This window comes from Macrobrachium nipponense, chromosome 13 (assembly GCF_015104395.2).
Source record: "Macrobrachium nipponense isolate FS-2020 chromosome 13, ASM1510439v2, whole genome shotgun sequence".
Taxonomy (NCBI): domain Eukaryota; kingdom Metazoa; phylum Arthropoda; class Malacostraca; order Decapoda; family Palaemonidae; genus Macrobrachium; species Macrobrachium nipponense.
Window position 1 is genome coordinate 59,855,960 of NC_087206.1, and position 27,641 is coordinate 59,883,600.

Consider the following 27,641-nt stretch of genomic DNA (forward strand, 5'->3'; position numbering starts at 1 on the left):
GGAGGGGGGGGAGGGGACAGCATAATCGGGCGCGTGGTTAGTAGTGGAGACCGCCCCAGACCTCGCTAGACGCTGGCAGCAGCCCGTGGGATGCTAGGCACGCCCTGCCTCCGCGGTGGTCCATACCTGTCCAAGGTCGTCTCCCACGGATGTAGCACCTGCGGTAACATAGATAGATTAGTAAGAGGGGTTCCCTCACGCCACGGGGGGAAGACATGCCCCACCCGAACGCAAGGAAGGACCCCAAATACAAAATACAACGAAGAAGCTGAGCCGGGGGGCAGGAAGGAAGACGAAGAATCGGATACCAAGGGAGTCGCGGGAGAGCTTTCCGACGACTTCCTGGCAGACCTTCGCTTCCCCTACCCCCGCAGCAGCAGTGAAAAGTAAGTATGAAAATGAAACAGAATACTGCCCTTGCGATTCACTTCATAGAACTTAAGGGGGAAAGGGGGGGGGGGGGGGAAGGGGGAAAAGATCAATTCCCCGGGTAAGAACGGAAACTTGATCCAATAATATGATGCTATCATAAAAATATATATGAAAATGAACAGAATACTGCACTTGCGATTCATTTTCACATAAAAAAAAATCGTAAGGATCAATTCCCGGGTAAGAACGAAAATTGATCCAAATTAAATTTCATGCAAATAAATAAATGAAAATGAAAAGAATATTGCAATTGCGAATCACTTTCATTGCATTCTATTATACAAAATTAAAAGGCTCGTGCCGAGCGCAATCACACTCTCGGTAACGAACGCACAGGGCAAAAATATGAATGAAAAAGAGTACTTACATTTTTTCAATTACACACTTTCGCCCAAAAATACATGACTCGGCGCCGCCCTCGGCACCGAGACATAATTCAAGGGTTCAATTCATGAAAAGAGAGGAAATCGCCGCATCTACGGCGATAACTCCATGTTGGTTCATAATTAAGTAATGAAAATGAAAACAGTGTACTTACAGTTTCATTTTCAAGTCAAACAAACCATTAGTAGAAAACACAATATAAACAAAGCATACGACGATGAAGCGGGCAGAGAGCGATGACGAACACGTCCTTCACACCCGCGGCCGAAAGCAAAGTGGTTTGTTTACCTCCGCGCGGACTGTTGGACAAGCAGTTAACTACCGTTCTCCCCCTTGTTCGAAGCTTACGACCATTCCAGCTGCCGCTAGCTACCTTCCTATTGTTAAAGGACCGATGGTTTGTATTACGTATCGGAACAAATACAGTTTCTGTCTAGTGTGAATTCTCATGTCTTTTAAGATTGTTTAGTAAATAATGCTTTCTCTTATGCATGAGGTTTTCATATTGTTTTGTGAGATTACTTGAAGCAGAAAACTTCTTTGACATACAGAGCAAGTATATGGTTTCTCTCCTGTATGAGTTCTCATGTGACGTTTGTGAGCACCTGAATCAGAAAAACTTTTTTGACATACAGAGCAAGTAAATGGTTTCTCTCCGTATGAGTTCTCATATGTGTTTTAAGAGTACTTGAAACAGAAAAGCTTTGTGACATACAGAGCAAGTATATGGTTCTCTCCGTATGAGTTTTCATGTGACGTTTGAGATTACTTGATTCAGAAAAACTTTTTTGACATATGGAGCAAGTATATGGTTTCTCTCCCGTATGAGTTCTCATGTGATATTTGAGAGTACTTGAATCAGAAAAACTTTTTTGACATACAGAACAAGTATATGGTTTCTCTCCCGTATGAGTTCTCATGTTTTTGGGGAACATTGCGGCCCGTTACTTTGAGGAGCACTTGAAACTAAAAAAACTTTTTGACATACAGAGCAAGCATATGGTTTTTCTGCTGTATGAGTTTTCATGTGATATTTCAGAGCACTTGATTGTGATAAACGTTTTTGACATATAGAGCAAGTGTATGGTTTCTCTCCTGTATGAGTTCTCATGTGAATTGAGAGATATCTTGGAAAAGAAAAACTTTTTTGACATACAGAGCAAGTATATGGTTTCTCTCCCGTGTGAGTACTCATGTGACGTTTGAGAGTACTTGAACCAGAAAATCTTTTTTGACATACAGAGCAAGTATATGGTTTCTCTCCTGTATGAGTTCTCATGTGATCTTTGAGAGTACTTGAACCAGAAAAACTTTTTTGACATACAGAGCAAGTATATGGTTTCTCTCCTGTATGAGTTCTCATGTGACATTTGAGATTGTCTGAAAAAGAAAAACTTTCTTGACATAAAGAGCAAGTGTATGGTTTCTCTCCCGTATGAGTTCTCATGTGATTTGAGAGAGTACTTGAAACGTAAAAACTTTTTTTACATACAGAGCAAGTATATGGTTTCTCTCCTGTATGAGTTTTCATGTGATACTTCAGAGCATTTGAATCAGAATAACTTTTTTGACATATAGAGCAAGTATATGGTTTCTCTTCCCGTATGAGTTATCATGTGACATTGAGAGTACCTGAATAAGAAAAACTTTTTTGACATACAGAGCAAGTATATGATTTCTCTCCCGTATGAGTTCTCATGTGGGATTTCAGCTTGTCAATTTTTGAAAATGTCCTTTGGCATTCAGAAGTTAATCGCTTCCCTGCTGTGTTGCTTCTACCCAAATGTCTATTTTCTTCTCCAATACAGATCTTTTTCTTTCCACCCTCAGCATCACAGCTTGGAGAGCTGTCATTTTCACTCTTAATAGTAGATTGGGAAGAACCGTTCACATCAAAATCACCATAGTCAAAAAATTCCGGTTCTGCCTTGACTTCTAAGAATGGGTCTGCAAATGAAGAGTTGTCATCTGCATTTTCAGTTGGACCCTCCTCCAGATCCTCCTCCTCTTCTTTGAGTAGCAGCAATGATGACGATTCTTCAGCTTCCATTTCCAGTATGTTCTATGTGCAATACTCACCCCTAGTTAGGATCCAAAGGAAATTTCCTCCGTTTGGAAGAATCTGAAATAAAACAAACAATCTGAGACCAACAAGTTCTGAACAGCACCATTCATAACAACTTTTAAAGTAAGCATCCTCAGGGAAAACAAAAATCACAATGCAATGATCATCCGGACACAATTTATCTCAAAAGAAATAAAACATCGTAAGCAACAAATTTAGTCAGGACAAAGTTGTTGACAATTCAACAACCGACTCTGACTTATGTTGGATATCTACCTATGGCAAACATTAAGAAAGGGTCTCTGTCGTAACTTGGGGACTGTCTGTGTCTCGTATAACAGACGAAGGTTCATACCCTTGTAGGAACAAATGCTTTGGTTTTTCCATTCTGAACGACATTACTCATAAACGTACGAATGATCTTTTGAATACTCACAGCAAAATAAAATGAACAACAGTCCTCACAAGTTCCCAACAAGGCCAAGGAATAGAGTTCCTTTTTGATAATTTTGTATCGTAACTTTAATTCCAAACACCTCTCACTCACCAAGTCTGCAGTTGGTGCTTTGCAAATTATCTGCAAGAAAGAGAAAGTGATTATTATGAATACACTGGAAGTGTATTGGGGTTACATTAGTACACAGGTATATTAATGTTTTCATCAGACACTCCCACAAATAGTTAAACCTCGCAAAAAGTTGGAATCCCTAAAAAAACATGGAAAACGGCCTATTTTGGTAGTTAAAACTCAAGAAAAACCCACTAAAAAATTTGTATATCCACCGTTTTTTTTTATAGTTTTTAATCACAAAAAGTGCATTTTATGATGAAATAAAAAAAAAGGAATCTGTGGATATTTTCTTCTTTCATAGAAAATACAGAAAATACCATGAATACATGAAATTCCTGCGAATAATGGGAAGAATGTTCCAGAGAGAAATCCCACAGAATGCGTGAGTCCGTGAATGCGGAGAACGCGAATACAGGGGGTCCACTAATGTATAACTTTATAAAGGATTCATGGATGATGCATATTTGTTCAGTTTTTACTTTATAATTATACACAGCCACTAGCTGCCAGACATCGCTCAGTTATACCAATGTCAGACCGAATCTGATTCTCGTTTCGTGTCCAATTTTTTTCTACTGATATAGTCAGAATCCATTGAACCTCCAGAATTGGCTAGTACGTATATTAATAAACCACTATAACATATATGTAGTATAGAGCACAGTGTTCTCCCCATATTCCGCGGGGGATGTGTACCAGGACACCACGCACCCCCGTGAATAGTTAAAACCCACGAATAGTTAGAACCACCACTAAAAAATGTCGTTATTAACTGCCTATCTTCAAAGTTCAAATACCAAATGTATACCTTTAATAACATCCTACTTCAAATACAGGCAGTCCCCGGCTTACGACGGCTCCAGCTTACGACGTTCCGAGGTTACAACGAGTTTTCTTAGATATTCATTGAAAAATCTGCCCTGGGTTACGACGTTTGCTCTGACTTTACAACGCTAAAGCTTACGACGCTCCGAGTTCACGACGCTTTTAAAAAACGCATACTATGATAAAAATCCTTTATAGTTTAGCACAGTATACAGTGGACCCCCCGTATTCGCGTTCTCCAGATTCGCGGACTCACACATTCGCGGATTTCTCTCGGGAACGTTTCCCTGCATTATATGCGGAAAATTTGTGCATTCGCGGTATTTTTCTATGGTAAATATCCACAAATTCCTGGTTTTTTTGATGAATTTCATCATAAAATGCACTTTTTGTGATAAAACTACGTATTAAAAAACCATGAATGAAAATTTTTAGTGGGTTTTTCTGAGTTTTAACTAACAAAATAGGCTGTTTTTAGCATTTTTATAGGGGTTCCAAACATTCGCGGGTTCTAACTATTCATTCAACTGGGGGGTCTGGTACGCATCCCCGCGAATACGGTGGGGGCCACTGTATTAATAAAAATAAGTTTTTTTCTAGGTTATTAAAACAAAAATTTTGAGGTTATGATGATTTTCCGATACTTTATGTTGTATAAAACATATGCGAACTAGTTTCCGAGTGAATGGATACTAGCTTATGATGTTCCAAGTTTACAACAGTGTTCAATATTAATGCATACTATATAAAAATAATCATTCTTGTTTACAGTAATAATAAATAACAAAGCTTGTGGTTAGATTACTACACAAATTCAAATGTCACAACATTTTTCTATGCTTTTTAATGACGCCTCATATGCGGAACTAGTTTCCGAGCGAATGAATACTAGCTTACGATGTTCAAAGTTTATAAACCGTATTCAAAATCGCATGCAATATGAAAAAATCATTTCTTGTTTACAGTAATAATAAAAAAATGTTATTGTTATTATACAATTAAGTTTGTTCATACTTACCTGGCAGATATATATATAGCTGTATTCTCTGACGTCCGACAGAAATTTCAAAACTCGCGGCACACGCAGTGGGCGGTCCCAGGTGGTAGTACCCTTATTCCCGCCGCTGGGAGGCGGATATCAGGCCAACCATTCCCATTTTCTATTCATATTTTTTATTAATGCCTCTGTCTCCTGAGGGGAGGAGGGCGGGCACTTTAATTATATATATCTGCCAGTAAGTATTGAACAAACTTAATTGTATAATAAACAATAACATTTTGTTCATGCCACTTACCTGGACAGATATATATATAGCTGAATCACCACCTTCGGATGGTGGGAAGAGACAGAATAGGAGTTTTTTGGGAAACTTAAATTAAGTAGATGATATACATCTTGTTCCTTACCTGTTTGCAAAGTAGACTATGTGATTACTGTCACGTAAGGCTGCTTTTGCTTAATCACAGAGTTGCCAGCCAGGTGGAGACCTGTAGTGCTGGTGCGCTCTGGATGATCTGTCAACGGGTGCGAGACCTCAGCGTGACAAGATCATCGAGGCCATACAAATGAGGGCAACGAAGCAACTGACCACCACCTGACCAACTATACACAAAAAAAAAACCCCTTAAAACTAACTAAAGGATGGGAGATCTTCACATAAGACTCACCACAACCTAAAAACACAACCACCTAACTTAAACCTAACTAAGGAATAGGGAAAGAGCTACTTCCGGACCCCAATACTGTGTCCGCAGAAACGTATGGCCCCAGTGCATTACAATCGTCATAGATCGTTCTCACATCCCTTAGGTAATGTGAGGCGAAGACGGAGTTGCTCCTCCAAAAGGTGCAATCAAGGATGTCCTTGATTGACATGTTCTTTTGGAAGGCAAGAGAGGTAGCGACGGCTTGTACTTCGTGCGCTTTTACTCGGCTTTCACTTTGGTCTCCAGAGTGCGAAGAGACTCCAAAATCATAGAGAGAGCATTCGCTTCTCCCGACACAGAATCAGAGCCCGAAGGCAACACAGGTTTAGGGGTTGTAAACACTACAGGTGTTAGTGCAGGAGAGATGTTAGTCTTACCTTTAGAAGAACCACTCCTTGAGGAAGACCTCCTGATCCTATCGCGCTCCAATTTAAGGCGATAGGACTCATATACTCTCCATTCATCATCAGTCAATTTCTCACATTCATTGCACCGATGATCAATCAAACAATTAAGCCCCCTACAACTCATACATACTGTGTGGGGGTCTACCGATGCTTTCGGTAGCCTCACCTTACAATCAGCCCTCACACACACTCTGAAACTCACAACACTTGATCCAGACATATCTTATAGAGAAAAGTCAATCCAAAATCAAAAAACGGTCCACTATCGCGCATGCCAAATCAACAATCCAATTCAATACCAAAAAATCAATCAGATACTTAAAAGCGAGTCAATTTCCAAAAATCCTGAGCAGAGGTCTGTAAACAGATGTTTACCGACCGGCGACAGAAAAAAATATGAATAGAAAAATGGGAATGGTTCCTGTGATACCGCCTCCCAGCGGCGGGAATGGGTACTACACCGGCCGGCCGGCCACTGCGTGTGCCGCGAGTTTTGAAATTTCTGTCGGACGTCAGAAAATACAGTTATATATATATCTGTCAGGTAAGTGGCATGAACAAAACTAAGTTTCTGGTTAGATTACAACACAAATTCAAAGGTCACAACGTTTTTTTATGCTTTTCAATGATACCTCATGCGCAGAACTAGTTTCTGAGCGGAGGGCCCATAAATTAATTTACGCTATTAACTGTAATGTAAATTGACCGGACAACGACATAGCCGGGTCGAGGACACTGTGGAGCGTAACAATACCAAACAACGCCACTTCAATCGCGTAGTTGCCTTCATTTCGCTAGGTTGTGTCTTGCTACGTTGCTGAATTTTTAGCATTTTTCTTGCCTTTACTATTCCTCCGATGATAGTTCATCTAAGAAGAGGAAGGTCATCACCATGGAGGTAAAGTACGACGTCGTTGAACGTTCTGAGAAGGGAGAGATGAACACCGAGATAGGTTGTGCTTTGGGCCTTAGCAGGACGACGGTGGTAACCATAGTGAAGGACAAGGAACGTATTCTCAAGCATGTTAAGGATGCTGCACCGATGAAGGCAACGGTGATTAACGTGAAGCAACGTAGCCAGAGCATTGTGGAAATGGAGAAGTTGCTGATGATCTGGCTGGAGGACCAGAACCAGCGATGTGTTCCAGTGAGCCTAAGTGTGATCCAGGAGAAGGCTAGAGAGCTGCATGAGGTGTGAAGAAACATGGGGAAGGCAGTGCTAGTGGAGAATTTTCCGCGAGTAGAGGTTGGTTTAACCGTTTTAAGGCTCGTGCTAATTTGCATAATGTGAAGCTGCAAGGTGAAGCTGCTAGTGCTGATAGCGAAGCAGCAGAAAGTTTTCCTAGTGGTTTGGCTGAAATAACTATGGATGGTGGTTACACAGCTGACCAAATTTTTAATGTAGATGAGACTGGCTTATTTTGGAAAAGGATGCCCAACCGTACGTACCTTTCCAAGGAGGAGAAGTCAGCACCTGGCCATAAAGCCAATGCAAGTGGCGACTTGAAACTTAAGCCCTTGCTAGTGTATTTGGCCGAGAATCCCAGGGCTTTCAAGGGCATTTTCAAGAGTCAACTCCCTGTCATTTGGAAGGCGAACAAGAAGGCTTGGGTTACCTTGATGGTCTTCGAAGATTGGTTCAATGACCACTTCGTACCAGCAGTGGAAAACGGTATTGTCTTCGAAGGGTCTGCCTTTTAAGGTTCTTTTAGTTTTTGACAATGCCCCTGGTCACCCTTCAAATTTGAGCAACATGCACCCTAATGTGAAGGTGGTGTACCTTCCACCAAATACAACATCGCTTATACAGCCGATGGACTAGGGAATAATTGCTAACTTTAAGGCTTACTACCTTAGAAGGGCAATACCCTCTGCTTTGAGGGCCATCGAAGGTAACAAGGAGTTGACTCTGAAACAGTTTTGGAAGGGCTACAACATCGCTGATGCAGTCAGGAACATTGCAAGTGCTTGGGACAAGGTGAAGATGATCACTTTAAATGGGGCCTGGAAGAAACTGTGTCCACAGTTTGTGCACAGTTTTGAAGGCTTTGGCCAGGCAAAAGACATCGAGACTGTGACGAGGAAAATCGTAGGGCTAAGCAAGAGGCTGCAACTAGATCTGGAAGCTGAGGATGTTACAGAGCTGCTGGCATCCCATGGAGAGGAGTTGTCATCAGAGGACCTCCTTGAGCTGGAACAGCAGATGATTGAGGAGGAGTTAGAGGTACCAGACCCAAAACCCAGGTCATTAACTGTCAAAGGCTTGTCAGAGGGTTTTACTCATCTGGAGAGAGCCTTGGCTTCTTTTGAGGGAGAAGACCCTAACGTTGCCAGGTTTGACAAAATCCGGAGAGGGATCATGGATTTGGTAACTTTCTACAAGGAAACCCTGAAGGAGAAGCAGGTGAAGAAAAGTGTGCAGTCTAGGCATGACACTTTCTTCCACAAGTCTCCAGTACCATCTCCCACTCCTAGTCCTGGTAAGGAATTCTGAACTCTTTTAATTTATTTTGTTTACATACTGTAATATAAAATGTAATTTAATTTTTTTTCAATGGTTATATTATACTAAAATGTTAGTGTATTGTAACTTCATTAATTTTCATCATTTGTATTTTATTGCAGAAGTGGTGCCAAATCCAGATCCCCTTGTACCACCAAGACCCTCTGTAGCAGCCCGTCCACCTCTAGCAGGTAAGAAATTTAATTTTTCTTATTTTCATGTTGGAAATTGTTTACCACATTATGACATACATACTATGTACACTATTACTACAATGTGTTTGATGTTGCATCACCTAATATTTTTCTTTATGTATCATTCCAGACCCCTTTGATAGTTAGGATGACCCAGATGACACTGAGCCTTTCCATGATTTTGATGTCTCGCCCTATTCATCAGGTAAGGAATCCTTTACAATTTTTTAAAATGTTTTATAAATGGCTAATAGAAATTGTATAAAAAGTGTACATATGTACACTAAGTACTTCTACATCCACCTTATTATGTACCCTGTCATTCTTTCCAGATCTAGATGCAGCCTCCTCAGAGCCCAAATCAGTAGATACGACAACTATGACCTCTCCAACTCCATCAGGTAAAAGAATTCTTCATTTTTTTAATTGTACATATGTCAAACAGTATATAATACTACATATACCTATTATGTGCAGTAGTTAATACTCTTATCATTTTTATTTTTTATCATTCCAGACTCCTAAGCACCTGCAAATTCCACTCATAGTCCAGCCACTCTCATCTACCATATGCCCATCCCAGTAGCCAACCACTAGAATTTGGTAAGGAAACTTTTTTTTATGAATGTTTATACATTTTATTACATATGTAATATTATACTATGTACATACATAGTGTACTAATTTAGTATGTAACTTTACTAATCATATGTACATTATCATTCCAGACTGACATGCACCTTGTAACATACATAAACCAGACCTCTACATATCCTACATCTCTTCATTTCACTAAAGGTAAGGAATTCTCAACTGTTACTTATGTAACAGTACATTTTGTACTTAAGTGGTTACATACTGTCCTTTAATATTCAATATCATTCCAGGCTGCCCATCACCTTTTCAAGCTCTCTCATCCTAGCCTGTCATCTGTATAAAGCCACACTGAAGTTAGGTATGGAATTCATCTTTTTTTAGTTTTTACTGTACCTAGCAATAAACATAGCTTTCTGAAATACCTGAAATAATATAGAACTTCTATTACTGTACATACACATATGTACTACCCTGTATTTATCCTTATCATTGCAGGCTCCCTACACATGCATACTATCTCCAACTCCACCTCCCACAACCTAGCTAACAGCTTTGAGACTCACTAAAAGTTGGTAAGTATGTAAGGAATTCCTAACTAAGTTTTATACATGTTATATCTTATAAACCACTGTATGGTATACTGTATGTAACTACTATGCATAGGACTTACTACATATGTATTAATATAATATTTTTTGTGCATTCCATAATCCCAGAACCCCTGAATGATGTAGGCTATGTGGCCACAAAAAACTTTGTCAAGGGTTACATAGCACGACAACTTTAAACTAAAAGTAAGGAATTATACATACATTCACTCTTTTACTCTTGATATACTCTAATTTACATATTGCATTCAGGACTTTGTGTAGTGATTTGTACTAATATGACAATTTGTCCAAAATTGCATTTTTCCTAACTATACAAACCTGAGGTCCTTTTACAATAGGAAGGTACTAGCGGCAGCTGGATAGGTCGTAAGCTTTCGAACAAGTTCGGTAGTTAACTGCTTGTCCGACAAGGAGCGCGCGCGCGACTGGGAGGGTAAACAAATCACTTTTGCTTTTGGCCCAAGCAAAAATTGCAGAGTGAGGGGTGGCATGAGGTGGGACTATGTGTAAAAGGACCTCAGGTTTGTATAGTTAGGAAAAATGCAATTTTGGACAAATTGTCATTTGTTCCGACACGGCATACAAACCTTCGGTCCTTTTACAATAGGAAGACTCACTTCTTGGTGGGAGGAATCTGAGTCTTTTGTGAACAGACTGGTGTTCGCCCAACCTTGGAATGCCTCCCTGGTCGTAAGAGCGAGGGAGGGATCCAAGCCTCTGTCCGATTGATCGGGGTGTGCACCGCAGGATCAATGGTCAGACCTCTGGACCAAGTACTAAGAGAGAGGCAAGCGTATCTCTTCGTACCAGCAAACAAGAACAAGTTTCCTATTTGCAAGAGGCAACATAAAGTTATGGTTTGTCCTCTTGTTGGCATCCACTTCCACCCCCTTGTAGGAGGAAGTGGTGGATATTCGCTCCCATCCCTAGTGAAAGGGATAGGATGGGGCCCTGTCGAGTAGCTCACCGGCATCTCGTCCTTATCCAGCAAGGTGATGACCGTATCCCTCTACCCACAGGTAGAGGGGGGGGGAGAAAAAGATAGGAAGAGAAGCCAGTCACTCTCTCATTCACTTATCTATTCTTACAGTCACACCAGGACTCGATGCTGTTCAGCCTGCTAGGGTCTGGGTTCGCTACACAACGTGTTGAGCAGCCACCACGGGTCCCAGGAAAACGATCCAAGGACCTGTGGGCAATATCCAAAAGGTAGAAGGAGGTGCCAGTGGTCTGGTTGTACCAGACCCTGCCTTCAGTACCTGCGCCACGGAGAAGTTCTTGTGTAACTCGAGGGAGTGTACTTCTAGGTCATCTTGGTGCTGACGAAGAGTCTTCAACACTCAGCCTGGGATGTCGAGTTTCTTCAGAAAGCGCGGTCGCGCTTTCACAGGACAAAGCAGCATCTCCTTCGCATCGAAGGCGGTGAAGTCCATTAGGGAGGGGATTGTGAAGGACTCTAAACCGATCGTCAGGAACCGAAGGGTTTCTGAGTCTTCTGGGGCTACGAAGTCCGGTACCGAAATCGAGAGTCACGAATCCCCATCCCCTGGATGCTTGACTTCGCAGGAAAAGTCATGCAATTACCTCAGAGGAAAAGAAGGGAATGGTTCATATGACCTATCCCTCTTCTCGACTTCGGTGATGTCCTGTACCCATACTGGTCTATCCGTCTGCAGCGAAGTGTCTCACATTCTCCTATCCCCAAGCAGTGAAGTTCTTCTTCTCGGTAGTGGATAGGACACCGACACTCAATGGTGGGTGTCGATGGTATGGGTACTGTGACAAGCTATTAAAACGAAGTAATGATTGCTTTATAACAACTGAACTAAGTCAACAGCGTAGTTCGTAACTGACTCGGGCGCTCTGACAGCTGCCGACTGACTGCGTTTGGAAGGAGGCAGGTTGTCCAAGCATCCGAGCAAGTCACGTGACCTTCGCCTTAAAAGGGTTATGCCAAGAGACTAAACAAATAATTTGTTCGTCACCGATGCCAGAAGGCGAGGTGATGATTCTCTTAAGGCATGTGCCCAACAGGCGAAAGTCAATTGCCTTCTAGAGACCGAGGTCCCTGATGGCAAGATATCTCATAGTATAGTTGATTCTCAGCTAAGGAGAAACAACACTATGTGTCGTTGAAGACGAAGGTGTACAGAAAAAGCAACCTACGTCTTCACAGCTGAACCGAGAGAAGGATTCTCAAGATTCTGAACCTGTGCTACAAAGACTGAGAACGCTAACCGCTATTCATTGCTGTCCGGTGAGGATCGTAGTTGCAATAAAAGCGGAGCGCTTTTCAGTAATGAAGAGACAGGGAATACTGCCTGAAGAACTGCTTCTCATGGGCTGAACATTTGGAAGTAGAGCTGTCAGGTCGGAGAGTAGGCGATGTCTTCTGACACATCTGTTAATTCGAGGCGAGCAATGAATAATTGCACACCTACGAATACGAGATATTTTGAAGACAAACTCAGATGTCTGCAAAAATCATTCGCATTATCGCGGTGAGATGCAGCGGGAGACTAGTACAGACTTCTGTTACCGTGCGGTAAACAGAAAGATGAAAGAATCGAAGAGATATCTCTGTTGAAAATTCTCGCAATGTCGAAGGCGATGAAATCGAGCGTCACAGCAGTAGATGGTCCTTCATTATTGCGAGAATCCCCGTGAATCAGAGACCTAAGTCCATGATTGTTGGGCAGAGATACGGTTCGGTAGTCAATCAAAGCAGGGCAGAGAGAGACGTAACCGACCGTGCATCTCCGAGACCTAGCTTGACACTGAGCTTGCTATCAGGCAGTTCAATACGCAGTAGCTCTCGGTGACTCGTCATCCTGAGTTGCCAGGTAATCCATTATTTCACGAAGGAATGCGTTCGGCTAGAACCATCGAGCATAAAGAATACGCTCGAGCAATTATATTTAAACGAAACGGATTTCGGTAAATACAAAAGCTGATTTGGTGTTGTCATGACAATACCAAGTATCTAAAATCGAAACTGATAACTGCTGGGGGGTTGCAGGCAACCCCGAGTTGTAGTTCAATTAAGATACAATTCGTCTCGGTCAGAAACCGCAGAGTTACTACGGTATGGCCTCCTACCCCCCGGACAATTCAACTGTTAAAAGAATCATGTCGCGAGGGTAATATACGTAGTATATTTTGTAGGTTCTGTACCACGACCTCCATCCTAAATCTTTTCCTCTCGAGGAATGAGAATAAGGATTGGAGATCGACCGCCTCGTTCTCTAGTCAGAGAGTGAAGGAGAATTCTTTCCCAAAGGAAAGCTTCAATGGTGAACAGAATACCAAAGACGATAGTTCAAGCCAAACTGGAAGTTCCCGTCCGTTCTTCTCTATTCTAGGTTAATCGCCTACTGTGAGATACTCTTCTTTCAGCAGCAGTCTTCTTCCAAATGCTAGAAATTACAGGAATTCGAGCATAAGCGAGGTTCCCGATTATCGTGTAACAATTATCGGGGATTCTCGCTCACTTTGGACTGTGGTCTCGCCTAAGTGTTTTGGAGATCGTAAAAAACTCGAACACTCTGAGTGCACTAGAAATTCCGTAGAATTCTAAGCACTCTGCGAAACCCCCCACCGAATTCGTCAAACGATATCGGCTGGTGGTCCTCTCGATTCCCGTAGAAATTGAGAAAGGGGCAGGATCCCTCCTCAACGACCGGGGCTTACGTCAGGTAGGACCCGAAGGTCCCCCCGGTAGCGCAGCCCCTAACGTGGGATCCTACAGAGAAATCTCTGTAGGATCCCTCCCCTTTCCCTCGTAGCCGTAAGGAGAGAGGGAATGGGGGAGGAATTGGATACTGGCTCGCCTTCCCAGCGGAACTAGCAGTTGGAGAAGAAAAGGAGCAGCCATCGCCTTACGGCGATGGCCTCTCAGAGCCTGGGAAAACGTATCGTCAGGAGAAAACATTTTCCCGAGGAGGGTTACGAACTCATACTGTAGGTAAGGGTCTGCCGCCACTGTGAACGTCGTCTGGATGGGGCTGATTGACACCTGACAGGAGAGAGCCGATACCGTCCTCCGACTCATTCCAGTCCTCGTCGAGGTCGAAACCTCTCAGGAGGACCGAAGGGGTATTTAAATACGGTGTCCGAAGACACGTAGAAACGCCTCTGTCGCAGTAGAGGAGGTGAAGTAGCTTGTTCGACCGGCCAGAAACTGAGAGAGCCTTCTTGTCCGGAGACGAGAGATACCTGGTTCAACACAGTCGGCAAGCTCCGATCGCGGCAGACCCACCGTCGATTTGGGTTCCCTCTCGGGCCCCAAAACGACTCGAGCCAAGACGTGGCTCTGCTGGTGGGAGCGGCGATCCTTCCCCGAGGTCGTTGTGCTGACGAATCAGCGCCATAACCTCGGCAAAGTTCCTCTGGATCTCGGAAGTCACAGCATCTTGCAGAGTAGGACCGTTAAGCCCTTCGAACAAGAGCATATTCCGAGAACCTTCCTCCTAAGAAGGGGGAAACAGCGACAGCCCTCTCGGTCTTCTCCATCCACTTGCGCATACGTCCTGGCCGGTCAAGAACCGTGCCTGGCACGTAGGGCGTCGTGGTGGGATCATGAGGGGCGCACCCATCACGATCACTCCTCAATACCTCGCTCCTCCCGGTGTAAACCCGAGGAGGTTGAAGGTACGGGAGGAGGCAGACCTGACGCTCCCTCCTCGCTCGCTGGCAGAACCAGCAGGCTTGGAGAGCTGCAGGCGATCGTAAACAACCCGCGGTGGCGATCGAGCTGCAGGCCTGGTCGAACCGTCTCGCTGTGGAGAACGGCTGGACTGAGCACAGCGGCCCCGATCTCGAGTGTCAGAAGAGCTGGTGCTGGTTTGCCGTACCCGATCGCTCTCTGTGAGAGCGACGGTCAGGCGACCTGCAGGCTCCACTGTCACAGTGAGACGGTGCTTGTCCTCACGGCACGTCACGTCGCTGGTTCCAGCCGTGGCTGGCACCGGCGAACGGGGGACCTCTTCCCAGCCTCAGCCCCAGTGGCCGGTCGTGACCGTCACGTACCCCGGGTAGCCAGCTGGTCGCCGCGAGAGCGAGAGCTGGTCTGTGAGAGTCGCGTGAGCGGCTGTCACCAGTCTTCCGCCCCGTGCCGTGAACCTGACGCTGAGAGGGCTCAGAGGTCTGGTTCCTCGGCTGCACGGTACGCTGGTAGGTCGGGAACCGTACACTCGGTACTCCCGCGAACGAGAGGCCGAGACGGACCCTGATGCAGTGGCAGAACCACTGACACCAGGCGAGGAAGTGACCGGTGTTAGCCGGTACCCCTCTGGTCCCCGTAGTCTTCTTCCTTGCGGAGAAGAGACGAGGGCCCCGCTCCCGAAGGAGCAGGAGGACCAGCGGAAGGAACCCTCCCGTCCCACCGAGGTGAGACGGGTCCCGAGAAGCTCCCGAGGGAGACTTCTTAGGAGGGAGGAGGCAACCTTCTTCTTCCTCGGCTGTGAAGCCTTAGAAGTCGAAGGGGAAGAGGCGGCAGCCGACGACGATGAAGAAGATGAAGACGACGACGACGACACCTTCCTCCTCTTCTTCGTCAGCTTCCTCAGTACAGACGTAAGACTGCTATCCAGGGCGGAGCCGGGGCTGCTGTAGCCGACCGAACCACAGGGCCCGGACGCAACTGTACAGACAGACCAAAGTCTGGGGTAGTACCACCACGAACAGGACGACGTCAGCAGGTATGGGCATCTCAGGAACAGCAGGCACAGCCAGCACAGCATCGGTAGGGACAGCCAGCGCAGCAACGGCAGGGACAGCCAGCGCAGCAACGGCAGGGACAGCCAGCGCAGCAACTGCATGGACAGTCAGCCCAGAATCGGCAGGTACGGCAGGCAGCACCTGGAAACACAGGAGTGGAGGCAGCAGCCAGCAACATCCTGGTACCGGCGGCAGGTCCAGGGGCGAGCTCTAGGGCAGCGGAAGTGTGGTCTCGGCAGCGCGGCAACCACGAGCGGCGGCGGCACGCCCCCTCCACCCCCTCGGTACGGCGAACGGCAATTCACAGCGGCTGTAGGCAAGACTGTTACCACGTGAGGCGAGTACACCAGGTGAGGAGGGACGTCGTCACCTGGAGCGTGGTCACCCACTTCATGGGTGACCGCAGTAGGCCCGACATAGAACCGCAGCCCCCTGGACACTAGCACGCCTGCAAAATGGAAAGGACCCCCATACCTCACCAAGGTCCACCCTCGTGGCAGTAGCACCTGCGGAAATAAAACAGTAGTAGTGATTAGTGGGGGGGGAAGTCCCCTCGCGCGGGGGGGTGAGCCCACACCGAACGAGTGGAAGACCCCGAATACAATTGTACAACCGGCACCGGGCGCCCTCCCCCGCGCTCGACGGATCGGGCGAGGAGAAGAACCCAGATAACCTCCCCCCCCCGAAGGGGAAGGGCCATCTGTGGGAGCTGAGCGGGGGGGGATTCTCGTTCCCCACCCCCGCACAGCACCCATGTACCCAACAATAATAATAAGAGCCCGAGAGCAATCGTGCCCTCGGCCCGAATGCAAGGGCATAAGGATCAATTCCCTGACTGAGCGGAACTTGAACCAAATAAATATTGATGCAATCAATAATAAAAGGAATAAAATGAAAAAGAATCTTGCATACGATTCACTTCACATGAATAAGGGCTCGGATCGAGCGCATTTGCGCCCTCGGTACCGAGCGCGAAGGGTAAAAGGATCCTTATTCCCGATTATGAACGGAAACCTTGATCCATAATGAATTGATGCAATCAAAATATATTATGAAAAATGAAAAAAAGAATACTGCGCTTGCGATTTCACTTCACACAAAATAAAAAGGGGAAGGATCAATTCCCGGGAAATAGCGGAAAACATTGATCCAAGTAATAATGCAATCAATAAATAGAAAATGAAAAGAACTGCACTTGCGATTTCACTTCATTCAAATAAAAAGGGGAAAAGGATCACTTTCCGGGTAAGAGCGGAAACTGATCCAAAATGAGGTATTGCTACAATCAAAATAATATATGAAAATGCAAAAAGAATACTGTACTTGCGATTCCACTATTCCATACAGGAATAAGTTTTCGTGCCGAGCACATTTGCTCGGCACAAACGAGCATACAGGTCAAAAAATATAAATGAAAAGGCACTTACTTACGATTTTTCATCTACACATTTCCAACCAAAATATAAGCTCGGAGCGAGCGCTCTCCCCGCCCTCGGCACCGAGCATACACAATACGAGGATCATTTCTGGGGAAAATGAATTCCCGCACTTACGCCCTTCAGGCCCGGCACTCGGGTAATCGGAGGGCGTGGGAGAAACCAAGATCCTTTAATTCACAATTGAATTCAATGGAAATAAATATGAAATGATTGTACTTACAATTCAGTTTCACTAGGCAAATAGAAAAAGAAAACACAACCATGCGAAAGCAACGACGATGAAGCGGGCATAGAGAGCGATGATACACGTCTACACGCCAGCAGGCCGAAAGCAAAAGTGGTTTGTTTACCTCCCAGTCGCGCGCGCCTGTCGGGACAAGCAGTTAACTACCGAACCCCTTGTTCGAAAGCTTACGACCTATCCAGCTGCCGCTAGTACCTTCCTATTGTAAAAGGACCGAAGGTTTGTATGCCGTGTCGGAACAATGTGTACTTTTACCTTCCAGAACCACCATTTTTGGATGAAAATAACTCCAGGTTGTACATAAAACTTCAGGAAACTACATGTAGTGTACCCAAAGGATTACAAGTAAGGTTTTTATAACTTTTTTTATTAGTGAAATACATTTTTCCGACGTCGTTCCGGCTTACGACGATTTTCGGGTTACGACGCGTCTCAAGAACGGAACCCCCGTCGTAACCCAGGGACTGCCTGTGTACCTAAAATTACTAACCTATTACTGTATTAATCTTTGAGGTTATATTATTAATAAAATTTCAAAGTCATCTTAAACATTTTACCATTAAAAATATTTACCTACAGCCAATAACAGAGAGAGAGAGAGAGAGACCAGTGAATGGCAACATCATATATCTGACCATCAAGAGTGAAATTGTGAATTATTTCTGAGACAAAGAGAATAATAATAATGAGAGAGAGAGAGAGAGAGAGACAGAGAGAGAGAGAATAACTCCTAAACTCCTACTCCTTCCCCTCCACCAATACTCCGCCATCCGCCCATCAAACTGTCATTTACTCCCCCGCCCACCTTCCTCCACAAGGATAAAAAGACTGGGAATCGATATTTTTAATTAATCTTATTAATATCTGAAAATTAGTTATAAGGTAAATCATTTATTTATACTACAAAACAAATAAACATACGTAAGTAAGAGAACTATTTAATCTCATTAAACTTAAAATTATTTGTAAACTAGTACTGTATATTATTATTTTACCATAAAATGTAGTAATGTCCTTAAAGATACACTTATACATACATTTCCAGCCCAAACAGAGGGCGAGAGTTACCAATAGGTTATACGTACTATTTCATGTGGCAAAAGAGAGAGAGAGAGAGAGAGAGAGAGAGAGAGAGAGAGAGAGAGAGAGAGAGAGAGAGAGAGGGTGGGGGGGAGGGTTATCCTTATATAAAAGTCTGAAATGGATAGATTATTGTACTTCTATAAAAATACGATCACATATGAATTTTGAAATTAGTTATATTACGATTATATTATATGCAAAAAATTTTAATAAACATACACATGTACCATAGAAAATTCTCTCATCTCAGTAAAAGAGAGAGAGAGTAGAGAGAGAGAGAGAGAGAGAGAGAGAGAGAGAGATGGGGGGGGGAGGAGCGAGAGAGAGAGAGAGAGAGAGAGAATTTTACGTGATCCTTAGAGGGCAACACTCCATTCCCCCTCCTGACACTTGATAAATATGATATTGTAATGATACAATTAAGTTTGTTCATACTTACCTGGCAGATATATATATATAGCTGTAATTTCCAACGACCGACAGAATTTAAAACTTACGGCACACGTAGTGGGAGTCAGGTGGTTAGTACCCATTCCCGCCGCTGGGAGGCGGGTATCAGGAACCATTCCCATTTTTTCTATTCATAATTTTTATTTCCACTGTCTCCTGAGGGGGGAGGTGGGTGGGTACTTATTATATATATCTGCCAGGTAAGTATGAACAAACTTAATTGTATCATTACAATATCATTTTGTTCATGAAACTTACCTGTCAGATATATATATAGCTGAATCCCACCTTTGGTGGTGGGAGAGACAGAATAGAAGATTGGAAACGGGACATATATGCAGATAATTGATATCTTGGTTCCTTACCTGTTAGCAAAGCTGGCTTCATGATTACTGCCACGTAAAGTCTGCTTGTGCTACTAGATTGCCAGCAAGGTAGAGACCCTATATGCTGGTGCACTCCGATGATCTGTCAACAGGGGCGAGACCATGACGTGACTAGACCATGAACCATACCAATGAGGGCAACGAGGTAAAAATGCAACCACCTGGCTTAGCTTACCAAAGGTATCCCACTTAAACTAAGCTAATGGAAGGGAGAATCCGCCCCAGGCGGTCCACCCCCACAACCATAAACACAAGTTAAAAACCACCTAATCCCTAAATGGATAGGATGAGTGTTACCTCCTGCCCCCAAAAAAAGTGTCTGCAGCAACGTATGGTCCGAGGGAGAAGCAATTTTCGTATGTCACTTTCACCTCCCGCAGGTAGTGTGAAGCGAACACCGAATTGCTTCTCCAAAATGTGGCATTCAAAATGTCCTTGAGCGCCATATTTTTGTGAAAAGCTACCGAGGTAGCGATAGCTCTCACCTCGTGGGCTTTCACTTTTAGAAGCTTCATATCACTATCACTGCACTTATCATGAGCTTCTTTAATCGTACTTCTTAGGAAGAACGCCAGTGCGTTCTTCGACATAGGAAGATCAGGTTTTTTCACTGAGCACCACAAATTGTCAGAAGAGCCTCTGCAGGCTTTAGTTCTCTGCAGATAGAATTTTAGAGCCCTGACAGGACACAGGACCCTCTCACGTTCATTTCCCACTATTTCTGACAACCCTTTGATTTCAAACGTCCTTGGCCAAGGGTTGGAAGGATTCTTGTTCTTTGCTAAGAACGTAGGACTTAAAGAACAAACCGCATTATGATCCGAGAACCCAATCTGCTTGCTGATAACCTGGATTTCGCTAACCCTCTTCGCCGTCGCCAGAGCGGTTAGGAAGATAGTTTTCTTCGTCAGATTCCTCAGTGAAGCTGAATGAAGCGGTTCGAACTGACCTGACATCAGGAACTTAAGCACCACATCTAAATTCCACGAGGGTACTTTAGGTTGAATGACCTTCGTAGTCTCGAAAGATCTAATGAGATCATGAAGGTCTCTATTATTTGTCAAGTCGAGTCCTCTGTGCCTGAAGACTACAGAAAGCACGCTCCTGTAGCCTTTAATTGTGGGAACAGCTAACTTCACTTCCTCTCTCAGATAAAGAAGGAAATCAGCTATCTGGCTCACAGAGGTTGTGGTGGAGGAAATGCCCTTCTTCCTGCACCAGCATCTGAAGACAGCCCACTTCGATTGGTACAGAGTGATTGAGGAGGGCCTCCTTGCGGTGGCAATCGCCTTAGCCACAGGTCTTGAAAAACCCTTCGCTCTGGCCAACTTCTTGATAGTCTGAACGCAGTCAGACTCAGAGCGGGGAGGTTTTTGTGGTACCTCTCGAAGTGGGGCTGTCTGAGTAGATCTTTCCTTAAGGGCAGAGTCCTCGGAAAGTCTACCAAGAAGGACATCACCTCTGTGAACCAGTCGGCTGCTGGCCAGAAGGGGGCGATGAGGGTCATCCTCGCTCCTTCCGATGCCGCGAACTTCCTCATTACTTCCCCGAGGATCTTGAACGGGGGAAAAGCGTAAAGGTCTAGACCCGACCAACTCCAAAGTAGGGCGTCTACTGCCACTGCTCCCGGGTCCAGAACTGGAGAGCAATACAGCGGAAGTCTTTTCGTCCTGGAAGTTGCGAACACGTCCACATGAGGACAACCCCACAGGTTCCACAGCGACTGGCAAACCTCCTGGTGAAGGGTCCACTCCGTCAGCAGAAGCTGTCCTCGCCGACTGAGAAGGTCCGCTCGAACGTTCTCTACTCCTGACACGAACCTTGTCAGGATCGTGACGTCTTGCGACTTCGCCCATAACAGGAGTTCCTTTGCGATGGCAAACAGAGAAGGAGAGTGGGTTCCCCCTTGATTCCTTAGGTATGCCAGGGCTGTGGTGTTGTCCGAGTTGATCTGAATGACTTTTGTTTGGAGATTTCTTCCTGGAAGAACCTTAGCGCCAGGTAAATCGCTGATAGCTCTTTTAGATTGATGTGCCAGGACACCTGTTCCCCTCTCCAGGTGCCTGACACTTCTCTCCCTCCTAGTGTTGCTCCCCAACCCGTGGACGACGCGTCGGAAAACAACACTAGGTCGGGGTTCCGAAGCTTGAGAGAAAGCCCTCCTGCAAGCTTCCGTGGATCTGACCACCAATTTAGGTGTTCTTTCACCTCTTCCGTCAACCACAAGATCGCCTCCAGATCTTGTTTGCGCTTCCAATTGTTGGATAGGAAGAATTGAAGAGGTCTGAGGTGCAACCTTCCCAGAGAAACAAACTTCTCCAGTGAGGAAATCGTCCCCAGCAGACTCATCCATTCCCTCACCGAGCATGTTTCCTTCCCCAGAAAGGTCGACACTTTTTCTAAGCATTGAAGTTGTCGCCCCTGGGACGGAAAAGCCCGAAAAGCCACTGAGTCCATCTGAATCCCCAGATAGACTAAGGATTGAGAAGGAGTCAGATACGACTTTTCGAGGTTTACCAGAAGCCCCAGGGACTTCGCTAATGACAAAGTCGTGTGCAGGTCCTCCAGACACGGTCTCGCGATGAGGCGAATAAGCCAGTCGTCGAGGTAGAAGAGAGATCCTTATCTTCGAAGATGAAGCAACCTCGCCACGTTCTTCATCAGAATGGTGAAAACCATCGGCGCTGTGCTCAGACCGAAGCAGAGTGCCCTGAACTGGAATACTTTCCTCTTCAGGACAAACCGCAGGTATTTCCTTGATTGGGGATGGATGGGGACGTGAAAATACGCATCCTGGAGGTCTAGTGAGACCATCCAATCCCCCGGTCTTAAAGCTGCCAGCACAGATTGAGGTGTCTCCATCTTGAATGTTTGCTTTGTGACGAAGAGATTTAGGCTGCTGACATCGAGGACGGGTCGCCACCCCCCCGACTGCTTCGGCACTAGGAACTGACGGTTGTAAAAACCTGGAGAATCCAGGTCGAAGACCTGTTCCACGGCTTGCTTCTCGATCATTTGATCTAGCAGATCGAAAAGCAGTTTCTGTTTTTCTCCTCGATACGAAGGAGACAAATCCTTTGGTGTCGAGGACAGCGGGGGCGACTTCATGAACGGAATTCTGTATCCCTTCCTCACGATATCTAGCGACCAAGGGTCGGCATCTCTCTCTTCCCAGGCTTTCGTGAAAAGAAGAAGTCTGGCTCCTACCGGCGGCTGAAGGACTTCCATATCACCTCCTACTCTTAGAAGGAACGGGGGTTTTGCCTCTGGAAGAGCCTCTTCCTCAAGAGGCTGGTTTCGAGGAAGATCCAACTCAAACGGGCTTCGGTTTCTTGGTAGAACAAACCCCAGAAGAAGAAGTACCTGCTGGTCTCCTTGCAGACTGAGCCAGAAGATCTTGCGTAGCTTTCTCCTGAAGACTCGAGGCTATGTCCTTAACCATAGTCTGGGGGAAGAGATGGTCTGAAAACGGAGCGAAGAGCAAATCCGCCTTTTGCGCTGGAGAGACGGATTTGGCTGTAAAGTTACAGAAGAGTGCTCTTTTCTTGAGAAGCCCCATGCTAAAGTGAGTAGTCAACTCCTCAGAACCATCCCTGACGGCCTTGTCCATGCAAGACAATACACTGGACAGCTCCCCCAGACTAATGGTATCAGAACTCCTGGACCTGGCATCCAAACTCCAAGACACCAGTCAAGAAAGTTAAAAGACCTCTAGAGTCCTGAAGAGGCCTTTTAGATGGAAGTCCAACTCGTTATGAGTCCAAGAGACTTTCGATGATGACAGGAGGGCTCTTCTGGAGGCATCCACAATGCTCCCAAAATCACCCTGAGCAGAGGCTGGAAGTTTAACGCCGACGTTCTCTCCCGTCTCGTACCACATGCCCCCTTTCCCGCAGAGTCTTGAAGGCGGCAAAATAAAGCGAAGAGGTCTTGCCTGACGCTTTCCTCTTCTCCATCCAATCGTGGATTTTGCGGAACGCTTGCTTCGTGGAAAGCAACTTCTTCATCTTGACAAATCCCGATGCTTTCGACGCTTTGAATGAAGAAAATTGAGAAGGAGGAGTACGAGGGGCTTCAGGTTGAAACGTTTCTCCAAACTCCGACTGGAGAAGACGCGTCAAAACCTTGTAGTCCGATGAGACAGGAGCCAACTGCTGCTCTTCCTCTGCTTCGACGAAATCGTCACTAACTCCCTCTTCAGAAACTGGAGAAGTTGGAGGGAGTACTGAAGAAACTCGACGAACAGGTAGGGTTCCCTCTTCCACCTGTGCTTGCGTTGGTGAGGAACTGGCGTCCACAGGCGCGCGCTTGGCGTCCGAAGCCACACGTTTGGCGCCGACTGGTGCGTGCTCGACATCTACTAGTACATGCCTGGCGTCCACTGGCGCACACTGAGCGTCCACTAGTGCGCGCTTGGCGTCCACTGGCGCGCGCTGAGCATCCGCCAGCGTGCGCTTGGCGTCCACTGGCACGCGTTTGTCATCAACAGGTGCGCGCTTGGCGGCAACTGAAGCACGCTCCACTTGCACAAAAGCGCGCTCAGCGTCCACCGCTCGCTTCCGAACATCAGATATCGTGAGAGCGGGTAAAACCGCTTCGCGAGAGCGAGAAACGAATTTTTCACCTCCTCTAGAGAGCCGCTGGGGAGCAGAACGAACTCTAGAGGGAGACTCAAACGGAGAGAGAGGCGAGCGAGGAGAAGGAGAGGGAGAAGGTCTTGACTTCTTCACAGGAAGCCTATCATCCTTCCTACGACGACGCGGAAGAGACTCTCTGGAAGCAAGAACGTCTGAAGTGCTGCTGCAGTGACTGAAGCATCTTCTTGGTTGGTGAATCCTCCTGTTCTGGGGAGGGACTGATCCTGTGAGCAGGAGAGTGGCGAGGGGATGCCTCCCTTCTCCTCCCAGGAACGGCCTCTTCACGAACTCTGGAGCGACTGTATCGCTCGAACGAGTTACCCGAATCCACGTCCGAGAATCCCTACGCCTTTCTGCGGCGGGTGAAGCGGCGAACGCACTATCAGGAGAAGAGCGAAGTTCCGGAGAACTTGGACGTGAAGCGTCACGAACACGCACAGTCCTTTTCAACGGACGAGAAGCACCATGAGAACTCCACCCTTTACGTGATGGGGATGAAGCTCCGAAGACGAAAAACACTCCTTGAGGAGACGTGCACGTGCACGCTCCTTGGCAGTCTGGGGATTTTCATCAGAAACTGCCGAAGGCACGCCAGATCAGTGGGGGTTCCTTGTAACCCTCCATCGGCTTTCGACATGCTCTCTCCCCGGGTCCTGGGAGTCAAGCAGAGGTCCCGGCCTAGAGGCGAAATAAGGCCGATCTGGCGCACCCTCCACTACACAAGGGGTATCACTGCACTTCTGCACTTCACTTTTGCTCTCAAGAGCCAACACTTTCGATTCTAAATTGCGAATCGACTCCAAAATTAAGGACAAAGTATTACCTTCTACCGACACTGTTTCTGGGCCCGAAGGCAACACTACAGGGTTAGGAGAATTAACAGGAGAAACATTAATTTCTTGCATACCCGAAACACTCCTAGAGGAAGACCTCCTTAATCTATCCTTCTCAAGTTTCCTAAGATAGGTTTCATACGCCTTCCACTCAGAATCTGTTAACCTTTCACACTCCTTGCAACAGCTTTCATACGCACATTCATGCTCCCTGCAACCTTTACATACCAGTATGGGGGTCTACTGAAGCTTTCAGTAGCCTACCTCTACAATCAGGTCTTAGAACAAAATCTAGCGCTAGCTGAAACTAGACCCTGACATTTTATCCAAAGAGAAATCCAAGCCAAAATCAATTCAATCCACTAATAACGTGTGCCTAGCCACCGATCCAAGTCAATTAATCCAAAAAAAACCAAAAGGGATACTCAAGTAGCCAAAAGTTTCCAAATCCAGACGGAGGTGCTGTAAACAGATGTTCACAACACCGGTGACAGAAAAATTATGAATAGAAAATGGGAATGGTTCCTGATACCCGCCTCCCAGCGGCGGGAATGGGTACTAACCACCTGACTCCCACTACGTGTGTCGTAAGTTTTAAATTCTGTCGGTCGTCGGAAATTACAGCTATATATATATCTGACAGGTAAGTTTCATGAACAAACTGACAGTTGTGGGACCCCAGCCATCTCAGCTTGCTACGTGGAGTTCACTTTCATACAACATAAAAGGGGAAGGATCAATCACGGGAAAGCGGAACCTTGATCCAAAATGAAAATGATGCAATCATAATAATATGAAAATGAAAAAGAATACCGCACTTGCGATTTCACTTCCACACAAAATTAATAGAAGGATCAATCCCGGGTAAGACGGAAACTTGTCCAAGAATAGATGCATCATAAATATATAGAATGGGAAGGATAATTCCCGGGTAAGAGCGGAAATTGATCCAAAATGAAAATTGATGCAATTAAATAATAATAGAAAATGAAAAAGAATACTGCAATTGCAATTCCACTTTCATTGCAATCTATTATACAAAATAAGAGGCTCGTGCCGAGTGCCTTCACGCTCTCGGCAACGAACGCACAGGGCAAAAATATAATGAAAGGAGTACTTACATATTTAATTACACACTTTCGCCCAAAATACATGACTTGGCACGAGCGCGATCCCGCCCTCGGCACCGAGACATAATTCAAGGGTATCAATTTCATGAAAAGAGCAGAAACTGCCGTATCTACGGCGATAGCTCCATTTTAAGTAATGAAAATGAAAACTGAGTACTTACAGTTTCATTTTCAATTCAAACAAACCGTTAGTAGAAAACACAATATAAACAAAGCATACGACGATGAAGCGGGCAGAGAGCGATGACGAACACGTCCTTCACACCCGCAGCCGAAAGCAACAGTGATTCTTCACCTCTCAGGCACGCAGGCGCACGCACTGTCGGACAAGCAGTTAACTACCGTTCTCCCCTTGTTCGAAGCTTACAACCGTTCCAGCTACCGCTAGCTACTTCCTATTGTTAAAGGACCGAGGGTTTGTATAACGTATCGAAACAACTGAGTCTTTTGTGAAGAGACTGGTGTTCGCCCAACCTTGGAATGCCTCCCTGGTCATAAGAGCGAGGGAGGGATCCAAGCCTCTGTCCGATTGATTGGGGTGTGCACCGCAGGATCAATGGTCAGATCTCTGGACCAAGTACTAAGAGAGAGGCAAGCGTGTCTCTTCGTACCAGCAATGTAAGAACTTGTTCCTGTACAGGAGCAAATATAAAGTTATGGGTTTGTCTCTTGTTGGCATCCACTTCCCCCCCCTTGTAGGAGGAAGTGGTGGATATTCTGCTCCTATCCCTAGTGAAAGGGATAGGATGGGGCTCTGTCATATAGCTCACCTGCATCTTGTCCTCATCCAGCGTAGTGACGACCGTGACCCTCTGCCCACAGGTAGAGGAGAAGAAAAAGATGGGAAGAGAAGCCAGTCACTCACTCATTCTCACATCCATTCTCACAGTCACACCAGGACTCGATGCTGTTCAGCCTGCGAGGGTCTGGGTTAGCTACACAACTTGTTGAGCAGCCACCACGGGTCCCAAGGAAAAGGTATCCAAGGACCTGTGGGCAATATCCCGAAGGTAGAAGGAGGTGAAGGTAGTCTGGTTGGCCCAGACACCTGCCTTCAGGACCTGTGCCACGGAGAAGTTCTTACGGAACGCCATTGACGGCGAATACTTCTGACTTCGTGAGCTCTCGGACGGGGCGTACGGATGTCGTCACTACCATCAGCCTCATACGCCCTCCTGATCACCTCACGTAGCCAGAAAGAAAGAGTGTTCTTGGATACCTCTTTTTTGGTTACCCCGGTGCTAACGAAGAGGCGTCGACACTCAGGCCTGAGGTGCCAAGTTCTCTTCAGATAGCGCCGTAGCGCCCTCACAGGACAAAGCAGCATCTCATCCGCATCATTATCGGTGAAGTCCATTAAGGAGGGGATCGTGAAAGACTCGAACCTGTCGTCAGGGATCGATGGTTTCTGAGTCTTTGCTACGA

At 45.8% G+C, this 27,641-nt stretch overlaps 1 protein-coding gene and 1 long non-coding RNA gene across 2 annotated transcripts; both read right to left on the reverse strand.

Moving 5' to 3' along the window:
- Nucleotides 1-1,732: 1,732 nt before the first annotated feature.
- On the reverse strand, nt 1,733-2,347 carry LOC135225340 (zinc finger protein 177-like). Its single transcript, XM_064264674.1, has one exon. The coding sequence runs from the start codon at nt 2,345-2,347 to the stop codon at nt 1,733-1,735; it is 615 nt and encodes a 204-aa protein (XP_064120744.1).
- A 103-nt stretch (nt 2,348-2,450) lies between these two features.
- LOC135225479 (uncharacterized) lies at nt 2,451-27,302 on the reverse strand. The gene is made up of 3 exons (XR_010316986.1): nt 26,987-27,302; nt 3,318-3,458; nt 2,451-2,938 (listed from the first exon to the last, which is right to left on the reverse strand). It is a non-coding gene; the product is annotated as an uncharacterized LOC135225479 (long non-coding RNA).
- Between the last annotated feature and the right edge of the window lie 339 nt (nt 27,303-27,641).